At 40.5% G+C, this 13,746-nt stretch overlaps 1 protein-coding gene across 16 annotated transcripts in view; it reads left to right on the top strand.

Moving 5' to 3' along the window:
- ABCG2 (ATP binding cassette subfamily G member 2 (JR blood group)) overlaps nt 1-13,746 on the top strand; it is a 164,490-nt gene that overhangs the window by 122,383 nt on the left and 28,361 nt on the right. For all 16 annotated transcript variants that reach the window (XR_014244544.1, XM_082391680.1, XM_082391679.1 and 13 more), the window contains 5 exons: nt 810-1,031; nt 6,471-6,530; nt 7,419-7,533; nt 8,143-8,295; nt 11,214-11,371. Coding sequence is in view for 15 of the 16 variants with exons in the window: in XM_082391680.1 (XP_082247806.1) it covers nt 810-1,031; nt 6,471-6,530; nt 7,419-7,533; nt 8,143-8,295; nt 11,214-11,371 (708 nt within the window). In the remaining variant the exon portion in view is untranslated. The remainder of the gene's footprint in view (nt 1-809; nt 1,032-6,470; nt 6,531-7,418; nt 7,534-8,142; nt 8,296-11,213; nt 11,372-13,746) is intronic.

Here is a 13,746-nt window from a genome sequence, read left to right as displayed (position 1 = left end):
CTGTGTCATAGACTCAAACAAAAACGGGGTGATGGTGATCATGTGGTCTGTCCCTGATCTTGAGTCGTATCGTAATATACTTTTCAAGTCAGATCTAACTCCCGTTCATCTTTTTCCTGCTTCATGAGTTTTGAGAAATTTTCATACTCTGCCTGTTTACTTATTAGATGTTTAACTGACACCTAATTGGAGTGTATGTATTCAGAGTTGTGTCTGCCTCCCTAATATAGGTTTCAAGGTTGTTCTTATTGCTGTGATGTGGCCTATTTATTGGAAATGGAGCTATTTATTGCATTGAGGTTTACAATGGATTTGTTTAAAATTTTTTAAAATATATTTCATTGAATCCAATATATGCAAAATATTTTTACTTAAACATGTAATCAATATAAAAATGACCAATGAGGCATTTTACATTAAATTTTTTTTGGTGTCTATTTAAAATTTAAATTGAGATATAATTGACACATAACATTGTATTAGTTTCAGGCATATAACATAATGACTTAAAATTTGTATATACTGTGAAATGATCACCACAGTACGTCTACTTAATATCCATCACACACCAAAGTCACAAATTTTTTCTTCTTACGATGAGAACTTTTAAGTTCTCTTAGCAGCTTTCAAATATACAGTACGGTATTATTAGCTAGAGTCACCATGCTGCAGATTATACCCTCAGGACTTAACTTATTTTATAACTGGAAGTTTGTACCAAAACCGAATTGTTTTAAGTGTACTCTTAACTACTGTTTACGGTCTCATTTACCTGGACTGTCAGCTTACTGTTGCTTTTCCCTCTACAGAAAGGCAGAAACACTCCAGATGTCTTCCAATAGTTACCAAGTTTCTGTCCCAATGTCAAAAAGAAACACCAATTGCATCCCGGAGACAACCTCCAATGACCTGAAGACATTTACTGGAGGAGCTGTGTTAAGTTTTCATAACATCTGCTATCGAGTAAAAGTGAAGAGTGGCTTTCTACTTTGTCGGAAAACAGTTGAGAAAGAAATACTAAAGAATGTCAAGTATGTGCATGAACTTTTATTTAAATAGGTTCATTGACATGCATTGAACTTTGCAGGTTTTGCTTATTGCAGATAAAGGTGTACAAGTCTATACAGATATACGGACACATGCTTTCGTTTCATTTGGCTAAACTAGCAGTGAAACAGTTGGATCACATGTTAGGTATATGTAAATATAAGACAACTATAACTTAGCTTAAGTTATGCTGTTGAAGTCCAAAGTGATAAGAGAATTTAGGATCCAAATTAAGACACTTATTTATATTTTAGAATCCAAGTCAACATAAAACTATGATTTTTATTCTCCTCATCCAGCAACTAATTCATCACATGGTGGTGGAGTGAGCAGTGGAGTGGGGAGAGAAATGAGCATTCAGGTAGAATCTACTGGGTCCCAGGTATCTCTCTTTCATATATTATAGCCTTTAGGGTTTTAATGTTTTTCTGATTTCCAGAGAATTGAGCTGGATTCTACCTCTGTGTGGAGTAGGGAGTGAATCTAGGTTTGCTTAGGTAGCGTGGCCTATGTGTTCTGTTAATTTTTTTGTTTAATAGGGGAAATAATTATTCCTAGACAAAGGAAGCAACTTTTTCGGCTTTCCAAGCCTGGAGGAGTGGTTTTATAAGAGCCCTTTGGCCAGGTATGGCTACAAAACTATATGGAATCAGATATTTCTCATATCTTCTGGATGCATTATATGGGACTGTGGTCTTTTCTGTTACTGGCAGCCAGCTGCTTCCAGAGGGCTGGGAAATGACAAATAGGGGAGAAAATTTTTGGATGTGGGTGGGGAAGAAACAGTGGGGATCTGAGATTGGGTTGCTGGAAGCCAAGTGCTGTGTAGAATTAGATAGTATTTTCTCCATGCAGTAACACAGACTGTCATGCCTGCTTCCTTGATGCTTTCTTGTGTAAAGAAACCCTGAGTATGAGAATAAGGAGAGGAGTGGTAGATGAAAAGCTTATATCTTTTGCTACATGCCTAGACTAGAGTCAACTGACCTTTCTGAAAAGCTGACAAGTTTTTTTTGTGGAGCATACTAATCAAGAAAAATGCTGGTCACTTCAGATTTTATGCTGACAAGTGGAAGATAACAAACGATTTGAGTATGTGCAGGTTGAATAAACTTAAAATATATGCTGCTCGAGGGTACGTTTACCTTGCTTATGTTTTAAAGCTAGTAAATTAGTAACTTGATACAGTAAGAGTGTCATCTGCTGAAGGCTTCGTAATGTTTTTGTGGTTCAGTGGTGTGCGTTTCAGCAACAGATGAGTTCATCCTTACGTGCATTCCTAGGTTCATAAAAACTCAGTCAAATCTTGTAATCCTTTCAAAGTTTACAGTTAAAAGGGTACCAGGGGTAGTTTTTCTTGCTTACTCACATTTCTTATTTAGGCAGTGTGTTTCTTATCTTTTCCCCCATCTGCTGGCTTCAACTAAGTAGAGTTTCTGGGATGGGGAAAAGGGTGCTCTCATTTGTCTTCTTCTTTTTTTTTTTTTTAATTAATTAATTTATTTATTTTTGGCTGTGTTGGGTCTTCATTGCTGCGTGGGGGCTACTCTTTATTGTGGTGTGCGGGCTTCTCACTGCGGTGGCTTCTCTTGTTGCAGAGCACGGGCTCTAGGCACACGGGCTCAGTAGTTGTAGCTCGCGGGCTCTAGAGTGCAGGCTCAGTAGTTGTGGCACACGGGCTGAGTTGCTCCGTGGCATGTGGGATCTTCCCAGACCAGGGCTCGAACCCGTGTCCCCTGCATTGGCAGGCGGATTCTTAACCACTGCGCCACCAGGGAAGTCCTGTCATTATTCATCTTGATCCTTCTATTGTTCCTGATTTGGTCAGTTGGAGACTTTCAAGGTAGGTTCTGTATTTTGTTTTGTGTTTTAACTCATTCTTTTGACATATACTCTCATTCTTTGAATATTTTGTTGGCACAGCAAGAATTTTCAGACTCACTGTGTACTCACCCTGCGTCAGACCTGGAACCAGCTGATGTTCCTTTTTGTGGAGGGTGGTATTTACAAACCAAGATCTGGGTGTCTGGACTGTTTATTGCTGTTAGGATCTTACAGCTTCTAGGCTTTCTCGGTGGACAGACCGAGGGACTATATGTATGTTTCAGTATACGTGCACGGGTGCTTATACATATATCTAAAACTTTCTGTATCTGTGTATGTAGATTAAAACCCATGACTTCTCATTAACACATCCTCCAGTTTATATCTAACACTCCAAGGTTCTTTCCACATTTCCATGTTTGTAAAACATCTTCTCAAAAAGTGAAAAACCTGGTTCTCGCTGTCTTTAATATACTCCTTGGTTTGCTCAATCAGTCTTCTTATTCCTCAGTATAAGCAGTCCCCCGCCCTTCCACCTGTTTCCTCTCCTCCTCCTCCCTCCCTTTGCAGCCTGTGTTCTTGGGTACTGGCATTGCTGCACCTCTACCCACTTTCACCTCCTTCGCACTAAGAAGGGAAGCGGAAGTCTAATAGCAATGATTGGCGTATTTGAACATAAAGTAACAAGTAGGGAATGTAACTAAGTTTTCTTTCTAGTCAGACTGTACCTATTTTCCATACACTTTTCCTACTTCTTAACATTTGTTTTTATTGAAAACAGTTCTTTTGGTTTTCCTATAAGTAATTGTCATTTATGGAAATGACTCACTTATTCAACAAATGTCCAGTGTCTATGGGGTGCTTGACCTTGTGCAAGATGCTAGTGACACAGATGTGTCCTCTGTCCTGAGAAACCTTCTAGTCTAATGGGGGATTCAGACAGCTAGAGGACCTCACTGTGTCATTGTACTGTGATAGAAGGGTTAGGAGACACAGGGGACGTCCCTAACCCTAAATCAGAGGTTCAGGGGTGTGGGGAGAGAGAAGGTGAAGATTGTGTGTGTGCACGAGTGTGTGTGTGTGCGTGCGTGCACGAGTGTGTGTGAGTGTGTGCACGAGTGTGTGTGAGTGTGTGAGAGTGTGTGTGTGTGTGTGTGTGTGTGTGTGTGTAGGGCACAGTAGGGTGGGGTAGGGACAGGCCATGCTCCAAGCATTGGGAATGGCATTGACTGCTCTTTTATAAACCGAGACCAAAGGATTAACCATTATCCACTAAAAAAGTAATACATGTGATGTGACTCCTTTAGCTGGGTTTCACTTCGTGTATCCAGTATTCAGTGGTCTTCCCTTGTAGGCCACTGTGCTACATACTTTCGGGCTGAGGCTTCACACAAGATGACATAATTCTTGTTGGCAGGGTTTTACAGTCTAGTGAGGGGGACTTCGCTGCTTGTAAATGCTGTAAAGCAGTATATAAGGGTGGGAAATCGGTTTTGAGGGATGATAGTAGGGCAGGGGGTAGGGTGGGGAAGCCAGGGAATTGTAGACCATCGACTGCTTTTTCTGTAAAGGGCCTGATGGTAAATATCTTCAGCTTTACGGGCCATCCATCTGTGTTGAAGCTACCCATCCCTGTCGTTGTAGCGTGAAAGCAGCCATAGACAATACGCAAATGAAGGAGGATAGCTCTGTCCCAGTAACGCTTTGTTTATGAAAACAGAAGACAGGTGACCAGCTGTAGTTTGCCGATCCCTGGACTTTAATGTAAATTCCACAAGGGCTAGGGCTTTGTTTTATTCTCAGCTCAGTCCCATGTCCTAGAAGAGTCATCTTGTTATACATAGTAGACATTGGATAACTGTTTAATGAATGAAGGGAGAATTAGCCACTGCTCCAAACTGGAACTGTTGCAGTTGTAATTCTACACTGCTGTTGTTTTCTGTAATGCTAGGGCTTAGTGCCAAAGTAAGCCCAACTCGGGGACCTGTAAAATTCTTTGTCTTAGAACGTTTACATTCAGTTTGGGATTAGTTATTTCGGATTGCTTGGTCTTGATTTGAGGAGATACTTCTAAAACCTGGAAAGGTTTTCTGGCAACAGAGTTTTAGTGACTAACAAGCTTGTATCTCGTGATTTTAGAAGCTGTTACTAGATAGCTATTGATAAAGAAGGTACATCAAGAGCTATTGATAGATGCATCTTGAAAGTTCACCCAGCCATTAGCATGTCTTTTTACATCTGTGGGGAAAGTCACTGAAAGAATAAGAGATTTTTCTGTTTTACACCTTGTTCCTGGTTTACCTAATTCATTTATTTTTGTTCAGTGTTTCAGCTAATGAGCAAAGTGAAAGGTACGTGTCACCCTAGCACCAGCCATTTCACAGTTGTGACGATGCAAGCACAGTAGTCAGTAAGTGCTGAGGTCCTCCTGGATGGAAGCACCGGGGTACCTTGTAAAGTTTATCACCTACAACAATTGTGTAATCATAGAATTGGCTTCTGTGAAAATCATGATCTGGGAATGGAATAGCCTTTGGCTTTGGACCATCCACTTGGAATAGGTACCATTTTCTCTGTGGAATAAATTTTGACTTACCTACCAGTTCCAAAGAGAGATTGGACTTAGTCACCAGGGTTTTGAAAGGGCTTTTCAGGCCTCTATTTCATCATGCCTGCATAACTGCGGAGGCCTTGCACTTAATTTTCCTTTCTCCACTCCATCCTCCTTAGTCATTCTACTGGCTGCCGTTAGGATAAGTATTTGCTTTCTTCTTGAGACTCAACACAGTCAATACTGCCTTAATTTTTTCTACCCTCCTGCTTTCTATCTGAATTTTCACCACCCTCAAACATCTACTTAGTCTGTTTGGAACATGCTGTGTGTACACCATGTCTATATATCCTTAAAGTTTGTCTCCTTTAGAAAGTGGCATCTACCACTTCTAAATGGAGAATTTTCCAGTCCATTACAAGGAAGAAGACGATATATCTTGAGAGTGTATGTTTTACTTTCCTAATTTGATTAAGAATTTTGTGAGGGGTAAGAATTGGTGATATTTTCTTTTTAACCCCCTGAGGTGCTTTATTCCAGCCATTGAATTTCTGTTTCAGATATATTGTTTCTTTGTCTGACTAGATTTGTGCAGTGAGAACACTTCTACTGGTGATTCTAGAAGTCCATTGACTTACTAATTGTGTAGAATGAGGTAGCAAGTCAGGTGATGTGAAGATAGTAATCATCAGGCATCACTCAGAACTTGTTAATGCACTTTACACTGTGAAAGAGGAGTAAGTGTAGCAGAGATGCTTCACCAGAGTTTGTTACATCAGGGAACCAGTGTGGAGAATAAGGCAAGGGAATTTAGAGGGACCCAAGTCATTTTTCTTATAAGTCCTGACTTGTAGTTAACATTCTTTGTGTGCTAGATTTTTGTTAATCGACAATTCGGTTTCTTTTTCCTTTAAGAGTTGATTTGTGGGTTTTTTTCCCCCTGTCTATAATTTTATCAGCCTTCATTGAGTGTATTAAATGCAAACCCTAAATTAATAGAACTGGTTGTAAAGTGGTCCAATAACTTGATATATTTCTGTATTTACAGTGGGATCATGAAACCTGGCCTCAATGCCATTCTGGGACCCACAGGTGGAGGCAAATCTTCGTGAGTATAACAGTATAAGTAAGCTTTTTCTTTGTAGTTTTAATGTGTGGTTTTTTAATAAATTGCATTATGGTTGCCAAAAATACTATGTCAGTTTCAGGTGTACTACATAGTGATTTGACATTTGCATTCGTTATGAATGACCACCATGATAAGTCTAGCCATCTGTCCCCATATAAAGTTATTACAATATCATTGACCCTGTTCCTTATGCTGTATGTTACATCCCCATGGCTTATTTATTTTATAACTGGAGGTTTGTACCTCTTAAACCTCCTTCACCTATTCCCCACCTCCAGTTTTCGTGTGCTTTTAAAGATCACTTTTGTGTGAGCAGGTATTTGTTGAGCATTTTCTGCATGTCTAGTCTGGTTCTAGTTGCTGTGGATAATGTGGAGTTGTGGTAGTTTGTGGTTCTGTCCTGAGGACCAGGAAGGTCTTACTAGGTCAGCTTTACTAATAGGACATGGTAAGGTGATTGGCATATAGCTGTCAGCTGTGAGTTGAGCTATGGAGAGGAAAAGGAAGGGGATAAAATTGAAAGTGGGGAGATGGAGCCAAAGGCGTTAAGTGAAGGCTTGTGTCTTAGACAAAGGAGTACATTACCTGCCTTGGAACGCCCAAGGTCAGACAGCCTGGAGGGCAGTTTGGGTAGCCTGTGCTGGATCAGCCAGCAGTGCTTTGCTTTCATGGTTTTGGGCTTTACTGTAGCATATAGTAAAAAAAAAAAGGAAGGTGAGATTCAACATATATCTGTATGTTTAGTTGAACCATATAACTTCTTGGTCAGTTAATTTTTTAACTTGAGCAGAATTTGGATTCAGATTAGCTGAGAGGTAAAGCCTGAGTTGGAGGAAAAAAATAACAATAACATATGTCTTTTTATAGGTTGTTAGATGTCTTAGCTGCAAGGAAAGATCCACATGGATTATCTGGAGATGTTTTGATCAACGGACAACCTCGACCTGCCAATTTTAAATGTAACTCAGGTTACGTGGTGCAAGTAAGTATTTGTGGATTTGCATTTTAGATTTCTTCTGTTTCTATATTAGCAAGTGCCTTGGCTAATAGTTGAGTGTGCTTCCAATTGACTACGGGACATACTCATAGAAACAACTTCTCTTCACACCAGCTTTTCATGATCTCCCATAAAATTCAGAATAGTATTAAATGAAAAGGCAGGGAGAATCTGGAATATGATCCTTGTAAGGGCAAAGATATCAATTCTTGTTATCATATCATTTCTAAAAAACATTACTGTTTTACTTTTTTCCTTTACCTTCACCTCTCTCCTTCACCTAGCTTAGAACAATATTTTGGCAAATCGCTGTATAAAGCAGTGTAGAAATGTTTGCTAGTAGTAATCACAATTACCTGTGTTCTCTTTGGGCGTACAGGTAGGGAATGAAAATTATTTCATCAGGCTTTGCAGCTGTTATATGGAGTTGTAATTTGCATAATTGCAAGTATAATTCATTATGATTTGTATAATTCATTATTAGCTAGAACTTTCCTTGGGTATGTTATTTTTGTGGGTAAGTTACATATACCAAAGAGTGAGGGTATTAGAAAGGACCTGCTATGTCTTGTTAAAATGCCGTTTTGCTTTAAGGATGATGTCGTGATGGGAACTCTGACAGTGAGAGAAAACTTACAGTTCTCAGCAGCTCTCCGGCTTCCAACAACTATGACAAATCATGAAAAAAATGAACGGATTAACATGGTCATTCAAGAGTTAGGTCTGGATAAAGTGGCAGATTCCAAGGTAATGTGGAGAATGTGTCATAGCCAGCAAATCGGACTCACCTGTGTGGATAGTATAGCTTGTTCAGAAGTTTTCTATAATATGTATAGTAAAGAGTGGCTGCTTTCTGTAACCATGAGTAAAGTGACTAGTTACTTAATATGAAGATGGAAGTTAACCAGGTAAAAAAAAACCAGAAATGATTGACTCCTGGAAATGAACTGTGGCAGTGTGGTCCAGTATGTGGAAGTGTCCTTTGCAAAGGACACGTGGCCCTTTCTATGTGATTACAGCCCTTGGTCTTCTCCCACCCTGAGTGTTTGTCACGTCTCATTCCATGTCTTCACACTAACTTTCCTTCTTCCTGTTTTCTTTTCCCCTTTTAGCTGTCCTTCTTCTGTTCCTCCAGGGGACTTTGTTCCATTGCCTCTGAGAGGTATATTTCTGGAATTGGTACATGATGAAAATCCAAGGGTTCCTGCTCTGTATGTTTCACTTTGCTGCAGTTTGGTTTCCAAAATTATATCCAGTCAAATTAGGGTTTATTTCTAATTTGTGTAGCCTCCAAGTTGTTTTTCTAGAGCCTTTCTTTTGGCACTTTTGGCTTCCCTTCCTCCCTCCCTCCCTCACTGCCCCTCCCCCTTTCTTCTGCCAGTATTTACTTACAGACTGTTATGTGCTGGGCTCTTTTAGATTTTTGAGATAAAAGTTGTGGGCAAGAGAGAAAAGTAACTCCCTTTGTGGGTTATGCAGGATCAGGAAGAAGAAATGAAATGAACGAGTGAACTTTACAGTTGATGACCAGGTATGAAAGATTTGCTGGGAAAACACCTGAGGCTTTCAGTGAGGATGAGCTTTTTAGATTGTGATGGCTCTAGTTTAGTCCCCCCATGATATCCTTTATGTAGAGCTAACAAAGAATGGGGGTATACTGCTGGCTGCTGTTTCATATGATACTTTCTGACATTATTTAATGTAAAGTATATTTTGCTATATTTTGTTTGGAAAAATAACTCTGAGATGCCACCAGTTTCCACTAAATTCTTTTTGTAGGTGATTGGGTTTTCCTTTGTGTTAGCTCTGCTTATTACTTGATTTTCTTTCCAATAAGGTATTTACCATTCTTTACCCTCAGGTAAAAGTTCTCTACCAACAGGCAGTTATTGCCCTAAGTTCCTTGCGTGGATTTCCAGAGAAAATAAGCTGAAGGGAGTTGTTGACTTAGAATGTATTTATCTAATTAATTGAAATACTTCATTTAAATTTTTTTACTTTTTATGAAACTTTAAGCATAGCAAATGTAGAGAGCATAGTCTGATTACTTAGTTGTTACGGAGTCCAAGCTTGAACAGCTTGCTGCATGACAGGTCAGTAAATTTACAGATGAGTTGCTGGGACAAGGAATAGTGACTTTATTTGGAAAGCCAGCAGACCAAGAGGGTGGTGGACTGGTGTCCTAAAGAACCATCTTCCCCGAGTTAGAATTCAGGCTGCTTTTATACTAAAAGGGGAGGGAGTTGGTTGGTTGGTTGGCTGTTGCAGACTTCTTCCTGTCGGAATCCTTTGTTCTGGCAGCTGTCTGTGTGGATCTGGTCACAACGTTCCTATAAACCTCCAACAAGACAAATGTTATTCTCTGTGCGTAACTTTTTATCTCTCTGTAAATGGAAAAGTGTTACACCTTTAAAGGTCAGAGCCTGGACAATGGGCTATCCTGTATATTTCAGGCTTTAGGCAACATTCTTTCCTAAAAGGTGCAGAGCCAGCATGACTAAGCACAGGCAACAGAGCACAAAGGTTATAGCTAAAGGAGTAGATTCAATATGGAGTCAGGTTTGTTCTTCTCTGTTACATAGTGATGATATGATTGTAGAATAATTAATATAATGGCACGATTACTAATAACATTTACCTAGATTTCCCAGTTGTTAATCTTTTCCCATAATTACTTCAGCTTCTTTTCTCTGAAGTATTTTAAAGAAAGTTGTAAATATCATGACATTTCGCTCTTGAATACTGATTATGCCTCTTAAAAAAAACGATCTTTACCTACATTACCACAATACCATTATCAACGAACAGAATTAACAGTGTGTTACTGTCAGCTCTGTGGAGGCATATTCATTCACATTTCCCCAGGTCCTCTCCAGAATGTCTGTTACAGCTCAATTGTTAGGGGATCCAATCAAGGGCCTGAGTAGCACTTATTTATTATCCCTTTGAAGACTCTTAATATAAGAATTATTATTTCCTATCTCCTTTCTCCCCCAGAACCTTTCTGGTCCCCTACCACACAGTGACACTGACTAGCTGAAAGACCCAACCAGTTGCCCTGTAGAACAGTCTACCTTCTGAATTTGTCTGAAAGAATGAGTCAGGAATTCTGCAGCAAGTTAGGGTACAGGAGGGCTCAATTTGGTAAACCTTATGGTGATTTAAGAGGTGCTAATGGGGTGTGATAGAAAGTGAGCTTTCCTAGCTGCCCAGCTGCACTGAGGACTTTGGGCGGGGAAGGGGGCGTCAGGAGGCTGTAAGAAAGACTGACAAATTATAGATGCTTTCAGCAGCTTTTCTACTCCTATCTTCTGCTCCCTTTTTGGTCTGTGGCTTCACTCCGTCAGGGCCGTATCTTTTAGTGTTCTGGCTTAACTGTCTTAAAATGAAATATATGGCTTGATGAGAAACATACAGAACTGTTAAAAGCATGGGTTTCACACCAGGCTTAGCCACTTACCAGCTCTGACCTGAGCCTCAGTTTACTCTTCAAATTAAGGAGAAACCTACCTCTTTGCCCACATAGTCATTTAGTTGCTGTTCAGAATAAATGAGGATAATGAGATAAAGTGCCTCTTGTAGGGTTGGCACATACATGTTGGGAGCTCAACAAACGATAATGGCTGTGATTTTTATTGTTAATCACAATAATATTTGTGTTTTAGGTTGGAACTCAGTTTATCCGTGGTGTGTCTGGAGGAGAAAGAAAAAGGACTAGTATTGCAATGGAGCTTATTACTGATCCATCCATCTTGTTCCTGGATGAGCCCACAACTGGCTTAGATTCAAGCACAGCAAATGCTGTCCTTTTGCTTCTGAAGAGGTAAACGCTAGGGGAACATTATTCTTTTATTCATCCAATATATGGTGACCTACTATGTACCAGGTATTATTCTTGGTGCAAGGGACTCAGCAGTAAGCACCACAGACAAAAATTTCTTCCTTCTTTGTTGGATGGAAACAGTCAATTAAGAAGTATAAGTGTTTTATGAAAAATGAAGCAGGCTAAGAGAGTAGCAAAAGATGGCTGTGGTGGGATAGAGGTGCTATATGACATATAGGATGGTCAGGGAAGACCTCAACGAGGTGACGTTTGAGTTGGGAGCAAGGGAGCGAGACCTGGATATATGGGAGAAGAGAGTTCTAGTGGAAGGGAACAGCTGTGGCCCTGCGGCAGAGTGTGCCTGATGTGTTTGGAACCCAGTGACCTCAGGAGGGGTGGGGACTCTTATTGATTACTTTGCTCAAGCTGCCATAACGTAGTACCGCAGACTGGGTGGTTAGCTTAAAACAGAAGTTCAGTTTTTCAAATTTTTGGAAGCTATATGTCCAAGATCAGGGAGTCGGCAGGATTGTTTCTTCTGAGCCCTCTCTCCTTGGCTTGTAGGTAGCTGTCTTCTCTCTGTGTCCTTACTGTATCTTCCTGTGGTGTGTCTGTGTCCCAATCTCCTCTTCTTATAAGGACACTGGTCCTTATTAGATTGTGGCACCCACATGACCTTATTTAACCAAAATTACCTCTTTAAAGACCCTATCTCCAAATACAATTATATTCTGAAGTGCTGGGGGTTAGGACTTCAACATGAATTTTGGGGACACACAGTTCAGTCCATAACAGTTAGAACGGGACATGAGATGGAATTGAGTGGGTGGCAGATTATATAGACTGTAGGCCGCTATAAGAGCTATGGCTTTTAATGTCTCTAGGTGACATGGGAAGCTTTCAGAGAGTTTTAGAACAGAGAACTGGCAACCGTCTGGAGAAAAGGCTGTATAATTGGGCAAGGGTGAGTGGTGAGTCCGGTCAGGAGGCTGTTTGTATTAGCTCGTTTGAGATACGCTGACTTTGACTAGGATGGTAGTGGTAAGGCGGGGAGAAGTCGGGGGGTTCTCTCTGTTTTGAAAATAGAATCAACAGGATTAGCTTAGAATTGGATGTGGGGTGTGATTATTGAGAGAATGACTTCTAAGATTTGGGGCCTGAAAAATGGAAGAATGGAGTAAAGAATATCAATTCCTTTTTTGAAAAATTTTTTTTAAATTAAAAATTTTTTTTAATTTTTTAAATTAAAATTAAAAAAAATTGTTTTAATTAAAAAATTTTTTTAAATAAAATTAAAAAAAAATTTTTGGCTGCTTTGGGTCTTTGTTGTTGCTTGAAAGCTTTCTGTAGTTGCTGCGAGTGGGGGCTACCCTTCGTTGCGGTGAACAGGCTTCTCATTGCGGAGGAGCAGGCTCTAGGCGTGAGGGCTTCAGTAGTTAGGGCACGCAGGCTCAGTAGTTGTGGCTTGTGGGCTCTAGAGCACAGGCTCAGTAGTTGTGGTGCACGGGCTTAGTTGATCTGTGGCGTGTGGGATCTTCCCAGACCAGGGCTCGAACCCATGTCCCCTGCATTGGCAGGTGGATTCTTAACCACTGCGCCACCAGGAAAGTCCCAAGAATGTCTTTTACGAAGAAAGAAGATGGTAAGAGAATCACAGTTATAAGAGAAATTTCAAAAGTTTTGGACACCTTTTTTAAAATTAATTTTTAAAAAGATTCAATGTTATGGAACAGTTACAACAGTAGCACAAAGAAATCCTATCTCCCCTTACCTAGATTCCCCAACTGTTGTTACCTTTTAACTGCATTTGCTCTCCCTCCGTCCCCTCCCGCTCCCCCCCACCATAGACCTTTTTCTGAAATCACGTACCATCACCCCTAGATACTCTGGCCTGCAACTCCAAAAAGCTAGGACACCGCTCCTCCATTACTGCCTTGCACACCTTCCGGCCCCGGAGTCGGCTCTGATGCCACTGCCACCATCCAGTCCGTGGACTCCAGTCAGACCTCACCAGCTGCCCCAGAAGTGTCTCTTTTCCATTTCTGGCTCAGGATTCTCTCCAGAAACCCTCCTTTTTAAAAATCTTTTCTAATCCTGAACAGTTCTTTACTCTTTGCCTCTTATGTCCTCACACATATTCGAGAGTACATTTCATAGGGTCCATCCGGTGTTTCCTCGTGACCAGACTCAGGCCATGAATTCTTGGCAGAGATACCACAGACATGATGCTGTTTTCTTTCTTTTTTTCTCCCTTTTCTTCTGAGTCATGTGGCTGAGAGGGTCTTGGTGTTCCGGCCTGTTGTCAGGCCTGAGCCTCTGAGGTGGGAGAGCTGAGTTCAGGACATTCGACCACCAGAGACCTCCCGGTTCCATGT

Source organism: Balaenoptera borealis (assembly GCF_965194805.1).
Source record: "Balaenoptera borealis genome assembly, chromosome: 4".
Taxonomy (NCBI): Eukaryota; Metazoa; Chordata; class Mammalia; order Artiodactyla; family Balaenopteridae; genus Balaenoptera; species Balaenoptera borealis.
This window is presented reverse-complemented; position numbering and strand designations above follow the sequence as displayed.